General features: G+C 44.6%; 1 protein-coding gene across 4 annotated transcripts in view; it reads left to right on the forward strand.

The window, feature by feature from the left end:
• The window catches only part of RBM20 (RNA binding motif protein 20), a 195,079-nt gene that overhangs the window by 130,751 nt on the left and 42,852 nt on the right, over nucleotides 1-21,476 (forward strand). For 3 of the 4 annotated variants that reach the window (XM_050804354.1, XM_050804356.1, XM_050804355.1), the window contains exons 2-5: nucleotides 5,203-6,286; nucleotides 7,771-7,832; nucleotides 8,849-8,940; nucleotides 9,300-9,397. In XM_050804354.1, coding sequence (XP_050660311.1) covers nucleotides 5,203-6,286; nucleotides 7,771-7,832; nucleotides 8,849-8,940; nucleotides 9,300-9,397 — 1,336 coding nt within the window. The remainder of the gene's footprint in view (nucleotides 1-5,202; nucleotides 6,287-7,770; nucleotides 7,833-8,848; nucleotides 8,941-9,299; nucleotides 9,398-21,476) is intronic. The other variant, XM_050804357.1, reaches the window with a different exon arrangement.

Genomic DNA, 21,476 nt, shown 5'->3' on the forward strand with positions numbered 1-21,476 from the left:
CCTCTTTTCTCCCTACGATGATGATAGTGACCCTGTAGCTCCAACTACTGGGTCCTCACAGTCAGTCCACTCCTCCAGAGGAAACTAGAGGGTGACTAGGAACCTTCAAGTCAATGTGGGCCACAGAAAGAAACTGTCTTTAAAAGCTGGTTAAATGCTGGTGGTTTATGTAGACTGGCTTTCTTTAAGCAAATAAAGGAAATGCATTGCCTCATGTCCAGCAAAGTCCAGGGTGGATTCAGGAGAAGCTGGCTCAAGGCATTCCTAGGAGGTCATCAAGGAGCTGCCTGTACCTCTGTCTTCAGGCCAGCATCTTCTGACTTGGCTTTATTCTCAAGCAGGCTGTCATTAAGTGATGGCTTAACAACAATTTAGCAACCGTGGCATGACAGAGAATCATGCCTGATAGCTCCAGCAAAGTGTCAGAGAGTCTTCCCCCTTGAGCCAATCACTGCAGCCAGAGGGATGTGGTTCTTGGACTAGCCAGATCTGAGACATATTGCATGGGCCCCTATTTGTGCAGAATTCGCCCCTTACTACATTCCCAGAGGGTCTTTGGATGTTTGGTTAGATGGTCTGTACTCCAGGGGGATCAATTCATACCAGCAAGATCCAATCAGCCCCTACACCTACCACCGCCTCTCTAGTGGAAGCTGCTTTTGCATCTAATTGTCTTGGGAACTGTGCTGGTTTTCTCTTGCTGCTGTAAGAAATTGCCACAAATTTAGTGGCTTATAATAACATACATTTATTATCTTACAGTTCTTGAGGTCAGAAGTCCAAAACCAGCCTCACTGGACTACAGTCAAGGTGTTAGTTCCTTCTGGAGGCTTAAAGGGACAATCTGTTTCCTTGTCTTTTCTAGTTTCTAAGAGGCTACCTGCATTTCTTTGGCTCATGTCCCCTTCCTCCATCTTCAAAGCCAGCGGCAAAGCATCTTCTCTCCTCTCTGACTTCTGTTTCCATCCTTATATCTTCTCACTGACTCTGATCCTCCTGCTTCCATCTTAGAAGGACTCTTGTGATTACATTGGGCATACCAAATTCAGAAATTCAGATAATCAAGATCTTTAATTCAATCACATCTCCAAAGTCCCCTTTACCGTGTAAGACAACATATTCACAGCCTGTGTGGGTTAGAATGTGGACATTTTCAGGGCATCATTATTCAGCCTACTGCAGGGATTATCCACTCTATTTAAAAACCTGGACTTAGACAGAGAAAGAGTAGACTGAAGCTCCTGCACCGGAGTGGGGAATTGTAGATAGTCCTCTAGGAAGGTGACTTTGTACCTTCTTATAGGTTGAGTTATTCACAACAGCAATATTTATTTGCTTCTTGGGTGTATTTAGATTGTCCTTTTTGAGCTTTTTGTGGGTTTTTCTCCACAGAATTGTGTACTCATAAAAGAGGTATCCATATTGCCTCAAAGCCACCAGGTTCTGATGAGCCATACCCACTATCTTCTTTCTTCATTTTGTTCACGGCAATTACTTTGTGCCCATCAAGTGGGAGGCAGTGTGCTGAGGAATACAAGATTCTCCAAGACATACTCCTTTCTCTTGTGGAACTTATGTCTAATGGAGTAGAAAGGCACGCACGCAATTATTTTTAACCCAAGGCGCAGGATGTGCTAAGTGATATAAAAGTGACAAACTAAGGAGTGTGGGAAGACAGCAGGAGACATCAGTTCCAGCTTCCAGGGGTGTCAGATCATGCACCCCAATTCTTGGTTCAGAAATATGATCACTATATGCACCTGAATTTCAGGTTATTAACTATTGCAGGCTAAGAATTTTAGGGCTTTAAAAAATAGTATGATGTGTTTTTTCTTCTTTGTCTAGGGTGTTTGGATCAAAACAGGTGCTCAGCTCTGATGATTCATGTGAAATCACTTCTACTCAAGGTTGACTAAAGTTGAGAATGATGAAAATTTTCCAGTCAAAGCAAAAGTTAGGAAGAAAACCTGGTTAGTTTTCTTATTTTTTGCAGAATCTGAATGGGTTAACTTCTGTAACCTGGGTCATACTCTGAAAAGGACAGGTTTCCCATGGCTGACCTGCAAATACCCAGTGTCGCTGGCTTTCCTAGTCGAAAAGCTAGCCCTTCCTCACATGTCCTTTCAGGGGCAAAGGGGAATCTCTACTAAGAGCTCTCTCCTGCCCAGAATGCAATTTTAGAAAATACAGCTGACTTCTCTGGGAAAAACAAAACCAACCTTGTCTTACTCTGGTCATGGAAACCAACTTGGCACCTCATTATCGCCTTGTTAGCAAGAACAGGCTGCATGATGGACAAACCTGGGAGGAAGAGTTGGCCCAGTGTGGCCAGGGTTTTCAGTTAAGCTTAATTGCTCTTCTAAAGCTCAGCTACTTAATATTACACAAGTCGAAATTTATCGTCAGACTCTTGATCATCCATCCTCCTCTTCCTTCCGTATTCGTGCCTACATAGATATCGGTGCCTCCCCATTCTGCTGCTGTTGAATTTGTGGTGGGTCACCAAAGGGCCCCCAAGGCTTGTTTGCAACCAGCTCGACTCCCCAAAGGAGAACAGGGCTGTAACTACCTTTAGCTTTGAGCGCCCTCTCCCCCCATATTTTAAAATGCAGCTAGCTGGTGCTGCCCTTGGAGCATAGCAGAGCTGCTGGCTGGGGAAGGTGGTGCCTTTTTAACATCTTATAGGCAATTTTTGATTTTTCATACAAATGGGAAAGAATAACAAAGGTATTTTATCTGGCTCTCAAATGTGCTTTGTACTTACATTTAAATGTGGGTGTGCCTGACGTTCTGGGAACTCCCTGCCAACAAGACAGTGTGGCAGCTTATGTCACTTGCCCTTTTCCTCCTCACCTGAGCTAGTCCCCCACCTAAGTGTCCAACAACAGATGAACAGATCTCCTTTTTGTTTCATTATCGTTGGATTTTTACTGTACAGAACCTGTGACAGTAGAGACTAAGGTGTCCCAGTTATGCAATGTCTACCCTGTGCTGCCTAAGCATGCTTATTGTACAGCATGCATTGTCCATGGCAACCCCAATTTCCAATTTTCCAGTCCCCTTCTCCCCATTCAGATGTCCTAGAATTCCAGTTTATCAACATCCTGAACATATTTCCTGATGACACCCACTTTTCAGAGGGGAATCTAAAACCTGGAAAATATGGTCTTAACCAAAGATTCCCTGCCTGCCTGTGGTAACCACATATCCCAGACGTTCTGGGAAAGTCTTTCCAGTTTCCAGATCATGCACACTGATTTTTGGTCCAGAAACCACTATAACCAACCAATATAGGTCACATGAAAGACACATGTCAGACAGACACCCTTTGTGCAGTAACATTCGGTGACAGTCTACTGTTGCCCACTACTTCAAATTCAGATTTTTTTACTTGTAATTTTTTGGTTATTCCTTATGCTAGTTGAGTTTGAGAGCTCAGTTGAAGGGAACTGTGATACTGTGAGATTTGGTCTTCATCAGGTTTCCTAGCATACAACTCCAAAAGTCTTTGGAATCACATAAATATCTTTTTGTATGCTAATGAGTTGACAAATGTCTGGCAGCCCCTTAGGTATCGTTAGGATGGGATCTGGTTACTGGAAAGACCACGGCAGCATGGAAGGATTGGGACTTTCAGCCCCACCCCCAACCTCAGGGAAGGTGAATGCCGCTGAAGGTAGAGTTAATCACCAATGGCCAATGATTTAATCAATTATGCCTGTGCAATGAAACCTCCATAAAAACTCAGAAAGGACTGGGACATGTGGAGGTTCCTGGAGAGGCGGGTGCTTGAGAGGTCGTGGGAGTTCTGCACCCCTTCCCACACACTTTGCCCCGTGCACCTCTTCCATCTGGTATTCACTGGCATCCTTTGTCATTTATCCTTTCTAATAAACCAGTAAAACCAAGCAAGTCCCTGAGTTCTGGGAGCCTCTTTAGCAAGTTAGTCTAACTCCGATTTACAGCCAGTTGGTCAGAAGTACAAGTAAAACAACCTGGGGCTTGTGATTGACATCCAAAGTGGGGGACAGTCTTGTGGGGCTGAGCCATCAACCTGTGGGGTCTGACACTTTCTCCAGGTAGTGTCAGAATTGAACTGGAGGACACCCAGCTGGGGTCCACAGCAGAACTGGTTGCTTGCTTGGTGTGTGGAGAAAACCTCCCACACATCTAGTGTCAGAAATGATTCGTGTTGTGAGAGTATAGGAGATGCTGAATTTGTTTGTGCCTGTATTCAGACAGGAAGACAATTCATGTTGCTTTTGGATGTGAAATGAGGACAAGGATGAAATAGTGTTTGGCACAAATGTAAACACGATCCACTCTGTAGGCAATTGTGAAGCCTGCCTTTTTCACTTAACATTAGAGCATATAGATTTTCTCATGTCATTAAAGTGGTTTTGTTTTTGTTTTTTGTAACAGAGACTTTGGCAAATTCAAGATAATGTTTACCATTGGCTATGATGGGGAAGGGTGAGGTGGGGAAAGCAGGTAACCAAGGGAGATTTATCGTGTTGGAATGTTCTCTGTCTTAAACTTGGTGCTGGGTACTCTTTTTTGAATGTCCTAAATGTTACATAATAAAGTAGAAATGTAAACACCAAGTTTAATGATTACTTAATATTTTATTATGTTGGTGTACCATAATTTCCTCAGTTCAAATCCCATCTCCCTATTGTTGGATATTTGTAATTTTCAACTTTGGACTCTTAAATAATATAGTATTAAGCATCTTTGGGTATCAAATTTTATCTTCATTTGAGCTCCTTTTCTCAGTTTAGATTTATATAATTGAATGCCAGGGTCAAAGAATATGTCTATAATAAATGCATTTTGTTAGACTATCTTTTAACAAAGCTATATGCGTTGATTATCACTGACATTGTGCCTATTCTACTCTCTCTCCAACACAGTGTCATTTTTTAAAAATTGCTATTTTGCTAGACGAATATTTATTTCGAATGGTTTTAGTTTATGTTTCTACTTGCCAGTGAAATTGAACGTTCTGTCATATAATTTTTCCATTGGAGTTTTTTTCAAATGAGTATGTGTGAGCACAGGTTTTTGCAGATTCACTTGTATGTGGGACCTGTGTGGGAAGGTCTTGTTTATGTGGGGGCGGGGACCACAGATAACAAACAACAGCCCCTTGCCCCCCTCACTGAAAACGAGCTGTGCATCTAGACCTCTGTCTTCCTGCAGTGCCGCCAAGCTCCTGGACAAGAACCCGTTCTCGGTCAGTAACCCGAACCCTCTGCTTCCTTCACCTGCCAGTCTCCAACTGGCTCAACTGCAGGCCCAGCTCACCCTCCACCGGCTGAAGCTGGCACAGACAGCAGTCACCAACAACACTGCGGCCGCCACAGTCCTGAACCAAGTCCTCTCCAAAGTGGCCATGTCCCAGCCTCTCTTCAATCAACTGAGGCATCCGTCTGTGATCAACGCCCCCCACGGCCATGCTGGGGTGCCCCAACATGCTGCAACCATACCCAGTACCCGGTTTCCCTCTAATGCAATTGCCTTTTCACCCCCCAGCCAGACACGAGGTCCTGGACCCTCCATGAACCTTCCCAACCAGCCCCCCAATGCCATGGTGATGCATCCTTTCACTGGGGTAATGCCTCAGACCCCTGGCCAGCCAGCAGTCATCTTGGGCATTGGCAAGACTGGGCCTGCTCCAGCTACAACAGGATTCTATGAGTATGGCAAAGCCAGCTCTGGCCAGACATATGGCCCTGAAACAGATGGTCAGCCCGGCTTCCTGGCAGCCTCGGCCTCAACCTCGGGCAGCATGACCTATGAAGGGCACTACAGTCACACAGGGCAGGATGGTCAAGCTGCCTTTTCCAAAGATTTTTACGGACCCAACTCCCAAGGTTCACATGTGGCTGGCGGATTTCCAGCTGAACAGGCTGGGGGCCTGAAAAGCGAGGTCGGGCCACTGCTGCAGGGCACAAACAGCCAATGGGAGAGCCCCCATGGATTCTCTGGCCAAAGCAAGCCTGATCTCACAGCAGGTCCCATGTGGCCTCCACCCCCCAACCAGCCCTATGAGCTGTATGACCCCGAGGAACCAACCTCAGACAGGACACCTCCTTCCTTCGGGGGTCGGCTTAACAATAGCAAACAGGGTTTTATCGGTGCTGGGCGGAGGGCCAAGGAGGAACAAGCGTTGCTCTCTGTGCGGCCCCTGCAGGCTCACGAGCTGAACGACTTTCACGGTGTGGCCCCCCTCCACTTGCCACATATCTGTAGCATCTGTGACAAGAAGGTGTTTGATTTGAAGGTAAGTTGTCCAAGACAGGCTGGGAGCCACAGCTAGAAGCCTGGGCAGGCCTTTCCCCACGACCCAACTCACGCTGCCAGTGGGCAAGGAACTCTTGCATTGGGGTAACAGAATTTTGCCATCAGTATTCTTGACTAAAATCATAGGTATTAGGACCCAAAGGAATTTCAGAAATGTATCAGGACCAGTCCCTTGCTTGAAGGTGAGTCAGAAATTCTTACACACTTTTTATAGATGAGAAAGCTGAGACTGAGTAGGGGAGCAAAGGACCCCATCTGGGTTGCTGAGAAGGGGCTCAGGAACTCGAGTTTCCTGCCCTCTTATGGAGCGCTTCTCCCCTGTGGTATACCTAGAAGCTACTGCCCCTTGAGTACCCATACTGTAGTGAGTTAGAAAGGAAATAAACCAGAATTTTGAATTAGGGGAAATAGGTTAATTCCCCCTTGGAACCGAGACAAATTATTATAGAGAGCCTCAGGTTCCTCATCAGCAAAGTGGAGATAGAGCCTCATGACACCTTCCCGGTGGTTGGAAAATGCCTTGAGTTGCTGCACACAGAGGTGTATGATAGTATAATTTCCCCCAAAAAAATGTATTGCAGGTGCAGTGAAATATTTTGAAGCAACAAAAATTATAACAATTACCATATATTAAACCCTTTCTGTGTGCCAACAGTAACTCTTATGAGGCAGATATTATTATGATTTTCATTTTACAGATGAGAAAACTGAGGCCCAGAGAGATGAAATGACTTTCTCAGCCCCTTCCCCCTGCCACCTCCCCAGCTTAAAAGTGGCAGAGTGGAGATTCAAATGTGGGCCTGACCCTTCCAGAACCTGCACCATTTAAGCACTGAGCTGCCCCGCCTCCCATCCCTTATCCTGTCCAAAAGCATAATAATGTCCTTGCAGAGTGTGAGTGACACTGCAGCATGTCATTCACCTCTATTTGGGTCACATCATCCAAATGCATCCCTGTGACCCAGATGGGACATGCCCTCTGACCTCCAGTCTTGGGAGGGGGCTAGCTGACACTGGGAGGTGCTCAAGGATTTTGTCTCTCATGAACCTTTTCTAAGGCTTTGTAAATCACTGTGAGTCTACCTGCCAGATTCTCCCAACTGGATATGAAATAGATGGGGTCTTCCTGGGGGAAAGGAGAAGGGGTGGGAGGTGGGAGGTAGGTTGTGGGTGCAAGGGTCCATTGAGAGGGGTAGAGGGAATCCAACTTGTGAGTCCGGGCTCCTGTTCAAGATGGGCATGAGATGGGTGGATGAGGAGCCGATGGAGCAAAGGCTGGATGGGGAGGCAGGAACAATGGGAGGAGCCTGGGAGGGAGAGCAGGAGGGTGGGGGATGTGTCCGCAGGGGTGGTCTAGCCTCTGGGAGCTCTGTGCTCCCTGCCTGGCCAGTGACTCTGTGCTCATCCTTTGCCTTCCCATGGACTCAGTTCTACTTTGGTCACTTTTTTTTCTTTCTGACCTAGGACTGGGAGCTGCATGTGAAAGGCAAGCTGCACGCTCAGAAATGCCTGGTCTTCTCTGAAAAGTAAGTGCAGTTCAGGAGGACAGGCTCATGCATCGGCTCAACACATATTCACTGAGCATTTACTGTGTGTCATACGCTGTTTTGAGTCCTGGGGCAATAGCAGAGACCAGAACAGGCAAAGTTCCTGCCCTCAAGGAACTTATGCTTCACAGGGGCCAGAGAGATGATAAACAAAATGAACAAGAAAGTTACAGCATCCCTGGTGGTAAATGCTAAGCAGAAAACACCGGGTAGAGGCGGGAAGTATGTGTGCGCACGTGTGGAGGCGGGAAGTGTGTGTGCGCGCGTGTGGAGGCGGGAAGTGTGTGTGCGCGCGTGTGGAGGTGGGAAGTGTGTGTGTGCGCGCGTGTGGAGGCGGGAAGTGTGTGTGCGCGCGCGTGTGCCTCCCTTTTCTGGCTTTCATATTTTTTCATTGTAGTCAAGTTCACATAGGACTTACTATTTTAAATACTTTGAAGTATACAATTCAGTGGCATTTAGCACATTCACAAGATTGTGCAAATGTTACCACTCTCTAGTTCCAGAATATTTTCATTACTCCAAAAGGAAACCTCATACCCATTAAGCAATCACTCCCTATTCTCTCTAAGCCAGCCCCTGCAACCACCAATCTGCTTTCTGTCTCTATGGATTTGCCTGTTCTGTACATTTCTGTAAATGGAATCATATAATATGTGGCCTTTTGTGACTGGCTTTTTTTTTTTACTTAGCATAATATTTTCAAGGTATATCCATCCATGTTGTAATATATACAACCTTTCTATGGCTGAACAATATTCTATTACATGTATTATCACATTCTTGTTTATCTATTCATCTTTTGATGGACATTTGGATTGTTTCCACCTTTTGACTATTGTGAATAGTGCTGCTAGGAGCATTTGGGTATAGTTTTTGTTTTAACACCTGTTTTCAACTATTTGGGGGTCTATACCTAGGAGTGGAATTTCTGGGTCACATGCTAATTCTTTGTTTAACTTATTGGGGAGCCGGTTTCCCTTTCTCGCCCTCTCCAGTGCTGGCATCCGGTGTATACTTGGTTCGGCAGAGGGAACATTGTGTGCTTCTCCTAACAGCACAGCTGTTTATAGCCCTGCTGGGAATGAAGGTGAGCGAGGCCCTACAGGTCAGCAGCTTGAAGCAGAAATGGGCTTCCCACAGGCACATTATGTCCCATCTTCAATAACCAGGACTTCCCTGATGTCCCCTTCTTATGCATATAGAAAGCAAACAGATCCCAAGACACTAAAATGCACTGGGCCTGCTGTCTGGAGTCATCAGTATTCTCTGAGATACTTTAGGCATAAAGCTTTGCTGATTATCAGCATGTCCAGAGGTATAGTCATGTCAATCACTAATAATATGTGAAGGGGAAAGGTTCGGTTTTCTATGCCTGCTTATGTCCTAATAATGACTTTTGATGTTAAGTTCTGGGTTTTCATCGAGTTTGTGTAATTCGTCGTTTAGATTATGCCTCAAATCTTGGAACATCATACGTGCCCATTCCAGCAAGGTCATTTGCTCAGTCAAGCCCCACATTTCCTTTGGCTTCTGCGGGGACAACTGTGAGTACAGAAACATTTTCTCCAGAAATTAATGAAAATGATTATTAGTTTATTTATTTGTTTGTTTATTTATTTGAGACAGCCAGGCTGGAATGTCGTGGTGCAATAATATGTCACTGCAGCCTTGAACTCCTGTCCCCAAGTGATCTTCCTGCTTCGGTCACCCAAAGTGCTGGAATTACAGGTGGCCAAAGTGCTAGGATTACAGGTGTGAGCCACCATGCCCTGCCTCAAATACCTCTCTGTGTGCTGGTCACCCTGAAATGCTTGTTGCTTTCCCCAGCACTGTGTTCTTCATGCTCAGTATGCACCTGACATGCCACAGACTGGGAGGATGTTAACATCTTTTTCACTTAAAGAATAGAGAGTTGGCTGGCTTTTGAGGTCTAGACTCATTTATACCTTGTACCCTTCAATTTACCACTCTGGGAATCACACTCTCTAGTTTCCAAGATGATATCACCACTAGTGAGGTGAGCATGTGACTCAGGCAGCCCGGGAGATCATCATACTTGCTGGCCATAGATTGGTTCATGAATGGTGTGTACCTGTAGTCCCAGCTACTTGGGAGCCTGAGGCAGGAGAATCACTTGAACCTGGGAGGCAGAGGTTGCAGTGAGCCGAGATCATGCCACTGCACTCCAGCCCAGGTGACAGCGGGACTCCGTCTCAAAACAAACAAACAAAAAACCATTTTCTCCATTGTCATTGTTATCCTCAAGCATTTGTATGGGCCTAGAGGTGCTGATCTGGCTTTGTGTCATTCAGAAAAACATCCCCAGACAGAAGTTAAGAGCTGTTTAATCCAGTTCATCTAGTATGGAAACACATGACTTAAGAAGCTGACATAAATCCTTAAAATTGAAGGCATTCCTGGACTTTCTAGCATTCAGCGCTGGCTTAGAAAAAAATAAGTTTGAGCTTTTTATGTTTTTTTTAAGACTATTTGATATTTTATTGAAGTGGGTTATTTCCTAGGAGAAGGTAATTTTGAAGCTCAAACCAGAAAACGTGTGAAAATAAGGACTATGCGCTGAGCATTTGTTGGCCCCTTGAGGAACCAGTTGGTGCTGTATAATGTTTTTGTTTGTTCGTTTTTAGTTTTGCTGTCTCTACAATACACACTTTAGTCCTCCAAAGCTCCTAAGCTTCGTCTCTCCTTTTTCACCAATGGTGACAGCTCCTCTTCTCTCTGGGGTTTCAGTTGTTTTGTGCCACCACCCTACCCACCATCTGACTTCTCTTCTTCTTCCCTGGGCAGGAGAAAGGGGAGTGGGAGGAAAGCTGACTGTAAAACAAATGTGTTTGTCTGAACCCTCTGGAGGGCACCTGTTTGTATGCCTTAGCCTGTGCCTGTGTTTTTGTGGTGTGAGTTGCTGCAGCCTTTCTCTCTTGTCCTGCGAGTGAACACAAACTCACAAGAGCGTGTCTCCACGTGCTGTCCCTTCTATGTGTTGGCATGCAAAACATCAGGCCAGTAAGCCATGAAGTGCAGCTCTCAGGCTCTGGGGAGTGAGTAAGTGGAAAAGCAAGGTGGTTCGTGATGAGATGTGAGGCCTGCCTGAGCCCAGGCTTCTGTTTATTCGTGTGCATTGATCTGTAATGTTGAATAGGAGAAGGGCTTTGAGAGAGTCCCTGTCTAGAAGCCCACATTTTGGTGAAAGAGAATTTTGTGGTTTCCTTCTTTGCACTCTGCTCACTCAGAGCCACGCCCAGGTCAATGGCAGCTTCGGGTCAGTCCCAGGAGCCTGCAATGGCTAGATTCAGTGAGGCCTGTCCTCTGAGGTCAGATTCCTGGTGACATGACCTCTTGTCCTGATGGAGGTGTGGGCCATGGAGGAACTTCTGTGCTCACAACCCTGCCCTGAGACCCCACTCCAGGCACTGAAGGGGAGGGACTGTGACCACGATGGGGGAGGCTGGATTGGGTGTCTGGTGGGCAGGGGCCAGGGCTTGTAAATTGACTCCAACCTGGGATATGGGTACGGGGAGGAGACAGCATCAACTGAGCCCCTCTGTAAACCGGGGTGGATAGGGAGAGAAGTGACACAGGCAGGACATTCTGCAGTCTGTCCCAGGCCTCTTCCCCACGCTCCAGTGCTGCCCATTGAGCCAGAGACCCTTTCCTATGGACTTGGCTCTAGGGACCTAAGTTCAAGTCCTACTTCTGGAGCCACTTGCTGTGTGTCTCCAGGCAAGTCACGTTACTTCTCCGAGGCTCTGTTTCCTTAAGTGGGAACAATAATGCCTTCGGAAGATAAGTAAACAACTGGATTTTCATCCAGCTTGTGTAATTTATTGTTTTGATTATTCCTCGAATCTCAGAACATCCCATGCAGCCCTGCAGCCCAGGCTTCTGGTTCAGTGGCCAGCACCAGACAGTGGGAGCAAGGCTTGGCATAGACCCAGTATTGTCTTGCCCTTGTGAAGATCAAATGAGATAATATAAGGGACAATGATTTGGGAACTGTCAAGTACATATGAAGTAACCATGGCTGTTGTTGAGTAACGAGCGCTTTTAACCCATTTTGGCTGTGAAGAGTGGAGGGGAACCCACCCTGTCTAAGGCTGGCTCTGTCTGCTGGCCACAGGATTTTGTCCAAGTCTTGGTATCAGTGTTCCCCTTATACAAATCTGTCTAGTAATACCCAGGGTCACCCTTGCTCCACCTTAGAGATGTTTTGAGGTTCCCATGAATGTATTTTTAAATTATGCACCAGTGGGCAAGCACAAGCAATCTGATGATTTGTGTGTTGATTCTAATTAATTCCTAGGAGCTCTGAGTGCAACTTCCTCCAAACGCCTAGAGATGGGGAGTTTATCTGACTTGAGCCTGGTGAGAAGCAACACAAGAAACATTTTGCTAGGAGCTAGGAGGTGACAGAGACCTAGCGGACAGCTCTCTGCTAGAGCTAGGAGGGGACAGAGAGCTAACATTTTGGGAGCTAGGAGGGGACAGAGAGCCCCAGACATTGTAGGATGATAATAACAACAATAGCCAACATTTATGTAGTGCTCAATATGTTCTTAGCATTTTTGTTTTGTATTAGCTCATTTAATCCTCTAGACAACCCTGTGAGGTGAATACTATTATTATCCTTATTGTACAGTTGGGAAACTGAGGCCTAGAGAAGCTGAGTACCTTATCTAAGGCCACATAGCTGGTAATTGGAGGTGGTGGGATTTAAACCTAGGCAGCCTAGCTCTGGAAGTCTTATTTGAAACCACTAAGCCCTGCAGCCTCTCTGCAAGGATCTGAGGGGTCTCTTCCTTGCTGTGATCCTTCTCTTTAGTAAGCGCCTCTCACCTCCTCCTCCCCCCGCCCCACAAGCCGCTTGGGAGGTTCCGAGGCTGCGTTGGAGGTGACAGGGACTTCTCTGGCCTTGGCCACTCAAGGATCAACCTGAAGAGGCCAGCCACACCTGGTATCCACATTCTTCTGCACTCTGACAGCATCTGCCAAGATGAACTCAGATGTTTGGAGGCTTTTTCTACAGACCCTGTGGAAGGGGAGAATCAGCATTTGTCTGGTTTTATCATTATAACTTTTGTGACATCTTGCTGGTCACATGAGCCTCCCCAAGGCTACCTGAGGGACAAGGACAAAGCCTGCCCCAGCCAATCCCTACATTGTCAGTGGCTTGATGTTCATTCACATCCTTCTGTCAGATGCTGGTCCCCCGGTTTGCCATTGCCAGCAAATAGAATTGAATGCAGGTGTATCTGCCTTGAGGAAAACCTGAAATGCAAGAACATTGACATTTGAAGACAAGCTCAGAAATGGATAAATGATTAATCCACTCTTGAAAAATACTTTGCAAGGCTCCTTTAAGTAGCAGGAGAGTCTCTCAGAGAAACTATTGATTTTCTTTCTGCCTACAAACACCGACCTCCAAAGATATTACCTCAAAGATAAGGGGTGATTACTCTGTTGCCAAAGGATATTTTTCCAGGTTCCAATGAGTGCCCAGTGAGTTGTTTTTGCATATACATTTCTATTGTTTTTCTGCTTACAAAACTTATGCTTATTGTGAAAATGCAAACAGAAAAGAAATAATGAGGGGAATGAAATTCCCCGGTTATCTCCCTTTCAGCCCCCATAGAGATCCCATTTTCCTCCACAAGTGAGGTCTGGTCCTGTGCCAGCACTTTTTATGTCTGATTCCATTTACATACATCTTTTCAGAAACACATTTTGTTGAGTGAAACCAGGAACAGCCAGGACCCCGCCACTATCTGATCAGATCGCTAATGTCTGTGGAGCGAAGAGCAGTTACTGCCTCTAAAGCTCCCTGTTTTTAAGCAAGAGAAAATCAAAGTGACACGGAGCTCTGGAAATGAGCCTTCAGAATATATCCGAACTGCCACAAAATCTAAAAGGACCGCAAGGACCATCTGCCCCTGCCACCAAGCCCTTCTGGGGACAGACTTGGCTGCATTTAAACTTCTCCCACCTCTGTTGGAGTCTGAGTGTTTCATTGCCTTGTTTGTTTGTTTATTTTTGTTTGGGTTTTTTTCTCATTTTCTTTTCTTTTCCTTTTTATTGTTATTTATATATGTATTTATTTATTGAGATAGGGTCTCGCCGTGTCACCCAGGCTGGAGTGCAGTGGCGTGATCACGGCTTACTGCAACCTCCACCTCCTGGCCTCGAGTGATCCTCCTACTTTAGCCTCCAAGTAACTGGAACTACAGGCATGCGCCACCAGGCTCAGCTAATTTTTGAAGAGACAGGGTGTCGCCATGTTGCCCAGGCTGGCGTGTTTAGTTTTGACAGAGATGGGACACTGCACTGACAGTTGTATGCTGTGTTTGCTAGTGGTGGGGTGATTTGTGTCTGTCCCCCGCCCCTCCCATCCCACCCCAGGGTCCCCAGAGATGGGTGTTCACTTTCACTTAAGCTTCTGCCCTTTGAGGCCAGGCACTTTCCCCTTGGCTGCCTGAATTGACATAAACAGTAATCAGGTTTCTGGAAGGGGCCTCGGGGCCTTCTCAGCCTGTTAATAGTTTTCTTGTGCCTGCCCGAGGTGCACTTTCTCTGTGACCGTCCCTGTAAAGCCACCCTGCGGTTTTCACAGCCACTTTGGAGTTTATTTAGTGCCACTGTCACACATGGGCCACCCTGACCTGGGATGGTACACCGTGTTTTTATTATTTCTTTCTCGCCAAGACCCTGCACATTGGGGAACTTGTATAAATAAGGAAATGGAGGCTCAGGAAAGTAGAAATGTCTGTGGAAGGCCAGAGGTGTAAGTCACAGGCTGCACCCCAGATTACTTTCTGTTTCTAGAGCATGCATCTGTCTGCCCTGGCCCTCTGAACACATGGCTCAGAGCACTCTGGTCTCCTGACTTCTTTGAGCATGAGGACTAGTAATTGATGTGGCGTATGCTACCAGCCCCCTCAGCCACCATTCCAGCTCTGTCATTGCTCCTGTCCCTCCAGCAGGGGCCACCTTGTGCTTTTTCAAAGAGAACAAAGATGAGGAGACAGGAGCCCTGGGTAGGTTTTGCTTCGGAATTTGTTCTTTTTACAAATCTTACTTTTTCTTGTTGGAAAAGCAGTATGAACATTGTATAAACAATCTTTAACAGTAACAGAAATACAAAAGTCAACTTTGCAGAGAAAACCGAAGCTAAATGCTTTTATTATAACTATATATCTCTCTAGCTAGTGTATGTGTACATGTTTCATTAGTAAAAGTAATTTTTTGGGCACAAATCAGATAATGTCATATAATCTGTTTTTTTTTTTCACTTAACATAAGCTTTCAATACATATTTAAATTGATTTCTAGACATCTTTCCACATCAGAACATAAATAGTTCCTATTTTATTTTTTAACTTCACTTTTGTATTTACCTTAATTTGTCAAGTCTGCAATTGATAGGTTTTTCCAGTGACATCTGAGTTTTAATCACAAATCTGCCACCGTTTAATTGACCACAGATTAAGATCCTTAACTTCTCTCAGGTTTCAGTGTCCTCATATACACCGTGGACCAGATGACCTCCCGATTTTAACGTTTTGTGACTCTACAGTTTCCAGGGATGTTAAAGTTGCTAAACAGGTGAATCGTCCAAGATCCATAGGCAATCCTGTGGATTTACCAGTAAAAGTTAATTCACTCTAAGTCAAAGCTAATATGCTCTATAAAATATTTGAAAGTATTAGTAAAGGCAATGTCTACCCTCCAAGTTAAGCCAAGATCCATAGCTATGGAATTCACAGCCATTTGCTATCTGCATAATAGGTTCAAAATCAACATCTTGCTCTCTGCATAACAGGTAATAAATCAACATCATGAGAGATAAATATTTGCCATGTCTGTTCTTAGGCATGTTTAGAACAAAACCAGCAGAGGCCCACAGACTCTGTGCCAGATAAAATTAGGTCACATCTAAGAGAGATCAGGCTGGAGCACAGAAGTCGTTTACTGAAGATGGAATCTACACTTCGCAGCTCTAGGAAGCAGTCTGAGAGACCTCTCACCCTGCAGGCCTGTTGCCGTAAGCCATATTTTTATTGCAACTCTAAGTTATTTGAAGTTGGGCCTCTTATTTGAACTCATCTGTGAAGCCTGTTTCTACCTGCACCAAGGGGAAATGAAAGGTCTCAGAATCTTCATAGACAAGTCTGTTTGCTGCTTTTGCATTTCTCCCCAGCTATAAAAGAGTTGAGGGTCAGTTGAGAGGTCTGGGGCCCAGCCGTATGAACCATCAGGAGCACCATCTGGTTTTAAAGGTGCAGCCCCAGCTTGTGAAAATGCACAGCCCAGGCCCCTGATCCCATGTGGGGGTACTCAAGGTCAGTGCTGGCTTGCAGGCAAGCTGAAGCCTCCCTGAGGCTGCAAAAGGATGATTGTCCCTTTAGCTTGGTAATTAGGGCTTTGGTCACTCCCCTGCAACTTAGCTGTCTTAGAGATGTGACCTCTGCTAGAAAGTTTTCAATGCACCTGTCTTATGGGTGGCTCCTGGGCGCTCAGCAGACAGAGCCCAGCAACACCTTGACCTGCCCTTCTCCCTACAGTATGTCTTTTAAAATTTATTTTTGATAACTTTTAATATATTTCAAACTTACAGAAAAGTTACAAAAAAGGTATAAGGAACTCCCATATAACTTTTGTCCAGATTAACTTCACTCCTCCTTTATATTTAGCCCCATTTGCTTTGTCATTTTCTCTGTATCTTCCTCTATCTATCCATCCATCTATATCTATCTATCCATCCTCTGATCAGCTATGCATTTTCCCCTAAATCATTATTTTTAGAGTAGGTTGGTGACATTGTATCTCTTCGCTTCTTTTTAAGCTTGAATTTCCTAAGAATACAGACCTTGTCTTACATAATCACACCAATATTTTTCCCAATCCAGAATCATTGTGACATATCCTTTAACTGTTGAGGGGAGGAAGGAGATAAACATTATTTATGGGAGCCTACATAATGCCAGGTATTGCAGCAAAGCACCATACATTCACGGTGGCATTTCATCTTCCCAGCAGTCCTGTGGAATCTGTTTTTATCACCCCTGTTTTACAGACAAGCCAACTCGGGCATGGAGAAATTCAGTACAGACTCAGGTCTGTCTGATTCTCCCACTTCCCTGACTCTGGTACTTGGTGACTATAAAACTCACACTTGACGTGAGTCTGTTCTCAGAGAGGCCCCAGGCCCAGGTGTCTGTAGTTCATTTGTGTATCATCTCAACTCTTTCTAGCCACTGTGGCAGCACAATTATTCAGGGAGCTGCAGGGTTCATAAACAAGGTGCTCACTGCTTGGAGCTTATCTTCAGTCCTATAAAGATGAGACCACTACTAACGCAGACAAACATGTCTGAAAGATGAACATGCTTGGAAATGGATGCATGGTTAAACAGCCGATTACATGGAGAGAGAGGACAAACATTACATTCATTGGGACAGGGAGTGGGAAAGACATGGGTTTCCTGTTTATGCTGAGCACATTTGGAGAAAGCTATCATTATCCTGGTTCTTGGGGTTTAGCTTGCCAAGGCGTCTGGGAGGAGTAGAATTTTAGAACTTAGAGCCACATAAGCATATATATTTTTTACATCTGGAAAGGACTTTAGACCTACAGGTCACCTCCCTCATTCCAGACATGGGGAAACTAAGGCTCAGAAAAGGAAACTAGTTTGTCTCTGTCATGCACCTAATCAGTGGCTGAGCTGGGGATTGAACCCAGATCCTCTGTTTTCTAGCAGGATGTTCTTTCCACTGGAAAGTTCCAAGCTTTTTATAGCTCAAGTCCCCTTTCATTATTTACTTCCACCCCCAGCAGCCACTGTCCCACATTTTCAGATTTGGAAAGATTTTGTCTGCCAAAGTACTTGTATTAATAAGTAACTAACTAGTGACCCATTTTTATTAATCAAAGACAGAGACACACCAATTAGACTTTCTGATTAGCCTAAGAGCTAACCAGTGTTAAAAGACAAATTTTAAATGAATTACATTTAACAGAGTTTAATTTAATTGGGCAGCCCTCAGAACCAGAAGAGGTTCAGAGAGCTCCTCTGCACCACGTGGGCAGGCAGCATTTATGGGCAGAAAACTGAAGCGAGGTACAGAAACAGCTTGATTGGTTACAGCTCCGTATTTGCCTAATTTGAACATGGTCTGATCAGTCGGCTGCCTGTGATTAACTGAAGTTTGGCTGCTGTGATTGGCTGAGACTCAGCTCTTTGTTACAAAAGTACACTACTTCAGGCTTTCACCTAGTTGATGTGCTAAACTGCAGTTCCTTACATAAGAACTCAAAGTATGGAGGCATCCTCAGGCCTAATTGAATTTAACACCAGATTACCATATCGATAAAGAAACTCAAAGTATGACCTCAACTCGCATTTTTCAATGTCAAAAATAATGTTTAGCCCCCTGCTTCCTGTAGTATTATTACCTTCGAAGACCTTTAAAGGCTTATAAGAGAGCCCAGGTTGAGAATTACTGCACAGCATGGTGATGCTTGCTCAAGGGCACTCAGGATTGCCAGTGCCTCTGATGTACAAACTATACTTTTGATGTACCACTCAGGGACCTCACTCCCCCTGTTTCCCTTCTCACTTTCCTCCCTACCTCCCTCCCTTTTTCCCTCATCATTCAGATCTCCCACAGGGCATAGGGCAAATATGCCCTGTGGCATATAGCAATGTTTATGTGAAGTGTAATGAGAGTAGAATAGAGTGATAATACTTACTATTCTACATCTCGTATGAATCATAGATGGTTTTGAACCTAAATGGACTTTAACAACAACCAAAAGATATTTCAGATCAATGGCAGAAAAGAACTTGATGAAGCATCCTAAATAAAATATTGACAAAAGAATAGAACACATAAAAATTAATTTATCTTTCTAACTGGATAGGATTTACCACATGCCCTGAAGCCAGACACCACACAAAAGCAAACTATTAACCCAGAGATTCTCAAGATTTTCATTTCATGGCTCACTTAGAAAATAATCTGCTGAAGTAAATGGTTTAACTGAAGAAGCCGTTCATGGTTACTGGAGGAACTTGGCCTTCAGCCTGAGGGATCAATATCTTGGCACTCCCATAACCATTTGCAGTTGATGTAGCTCATAATTGGAAAGCTCCAAATCACTATTATCTGGAAGAATCTAAAAATCTCATTCGTATCTTAATAAATGACGACAAGGGAATTGGTAAAATCCGGCTCCTATTTCTGATTAAAATCTTGGAAGAGAAGGAACTCCGATGTCTTTTTAAAATTTGAGTGGAAATTTTAATTGCGGCCCATTCACTTTAGTGCCTTTGGGAACGACATCTACAGCATGAATACTTCTCTCTGGTGACCGGCAGCCGCGAGGTTGTTTTTTCTACTACCCAGCAGCCGCAGTTGCTGTGCTGTGTTCCAATAAAAGCCTCTCGAGTTGTCCTTTCAGTCTGGAGGAGACAATGAGAGAGGCACTGGCCCTCATGCCTGTTCACTAGGCAACTGGATGGGCCAGGAGCAGGATAGGCCCGGAACTGCCTTGGGTGTCTGCTCCGTTGTCCAAGCACGCATTAGCACAGGCCAAGCACAGCAAAGTCACATGGGGCAGAAACGTGCCTCGCTAAGAGGAGACCAGGCAGAGCGCCCAGCCTCAGCCCTCCTTGTGATAAGCTCAGAGGACCAGCTACTCTGCCCTGCTTGAAAGCTCAGCTGTGTCTGCATCTTTATGTGAACACTCACACTAATGGGAGGCAAAGATTCTGCTTCTTAATAGCACTCCTCCTTTCATCTCTGCAGAAGGGTTCAGTCCTCACTAGCCAGGCTCAGACTCAAAGTCTCCTAGCTGATGGAGAGTGCATTTGCACTTTAGGGAGATGAGGAGCTGCTCTGGGAGCTGCCTGAATCCTTGCTCCCCTTTGGGAAAGTGCTTGACCTCTGGACATTGCAGAGTGGGAGGTCGGAAAGAGGCACTTGGGCTTCTACAATTCAGGGCTGAACCATAAAAGGAAATTCTTATGGACTGTAATTGTTTTCAGCTCAAATGAGACAAATGAGGGCTTTTCATGGTAGAATTACCCAAGTATTAGCCCTTGTTAGGGATGATATCTTAGACTTTCCCCCTATATTACCTTAGCAGAGTCGGACCCACATCAAATGTAATTAGATGTTGAAGTTCAGTTTAACATAGAAAATTGTGATTATGCAAATGGAGACTATGCTATTAGAATGTGTTTCAGGTTTGGAAAATTATATCCTTCTCTTCCACATTGGGTTGGCTTATGGTTACTAATTCTTGACCCTCCCAGAGACTCTAGGCTGATTAAGGTTTGCACAAAACAGACAGACACACTTCCTCCCTCAAGGAGCTTTGATTAGGGCCAAATGGTGGCTTCCAAACTGTATTCCTTAAAGGTGCCTTTGAGACTGCCAGGTGGGGGTGGCGCCAGGGTGCCAGACCCCAAAGTTTGACCGGAATAGCTCTTTTATTTGTTGAATACATTGGTATAAATCAGTTTTATCTGAAGAAAGGATTCCAAGCTGAAAATATTTTGAAAACCACTGCCCTAAACCACAGGTTGTTGCTGTGAATGTCAATGCATATATATTACATTCTCATAAACTTTTCTGTGTTCTTTTTTCTTTATTGGAATTGTAAGTCAAGCAATATGAGGTATATATGAAGAAGGTTCAGCATGTCTCATCTTACTGCCTTCCTCTGAAGATAACCAGCACTGACAGGTTGATATGTATGCTCCACATCTTTGTCTGTTTGTGCTGACATTCTTTAAGCATTTTTTATTGCAAAAAATTTTAAATATACAGAACAGTAGAGACCAGTATAATTAATCCTTGTATACCCATCACCCAATTCCAGTAATTATCAAAATTTTACAACACTTGCTTCATCTTTTTTCATATATTTTTGTTTTGTTTTCCAAAAATGGCATCATGGTACACATACCCCTTGGTAGCCTGCTTTTAACTTAACAATCTGTCTTAAAAAGTATTCCATATCACCAAGGTGAGAGAATCACTTGAGGTCAGGATTTCGAGACTAGCCTGAGCAATACAGCAAGACCCTGTTTATACAAAAAATAAAAATAAAAAAATTAGCTGGGTGTGATGGCTCAAGCCATCAGTAGTCCCAGCTGTTCGGGAGGGCGAGTCGGGAGGATGGCTTGAGCCTAGGAGTTCAAGGCTGCAGTAAGCTATGATTGTGCCACTGCATTCTAGTCCGAGTGGTCCAGGAAGATTCTGACTTCTTAAAAAAATTATTCTATGTCAGCACATTTACCTCCTTCTTGTCATGGGTTTGTAGTTTTCCATTGTATGATTAAACCATCATTTACTCAAACATTTCCCTATTGTTGGACATTCAGGCTGTTCCCAAAATTTTTTGCCACCTAATAAATTACTGTAATAAATGTTCTTGCACATAAGCCATCACATATTGGGGTGCTATTATTTCTATAGGGTACATTTCTAAGAGGGGAATGGCAGGATCATGGGCTCTGTATACTTTGTTTTATTTAATATTGCTAAAGTGTATTCTCAAAAGTTTATCGATACTCAACCTCCCACTGGCAACATACGGATATGC

Source organism: Macaca thibetana, chromosome 9 (genome assembly GCF_024542745.1).
Source record: "Macaca thibetana thibetana isolate TM-01 chromosome 9, ASM2454274v1, whole genome shotgun sequence".
In the NCBI taxonomy this organism is placed as follows: domain Eukaryota; kingdom Metazoa; phylum Chordata; class Mammalia; order Primates; family Cercopithecidae; genus Macaca; species Macaca thibetana.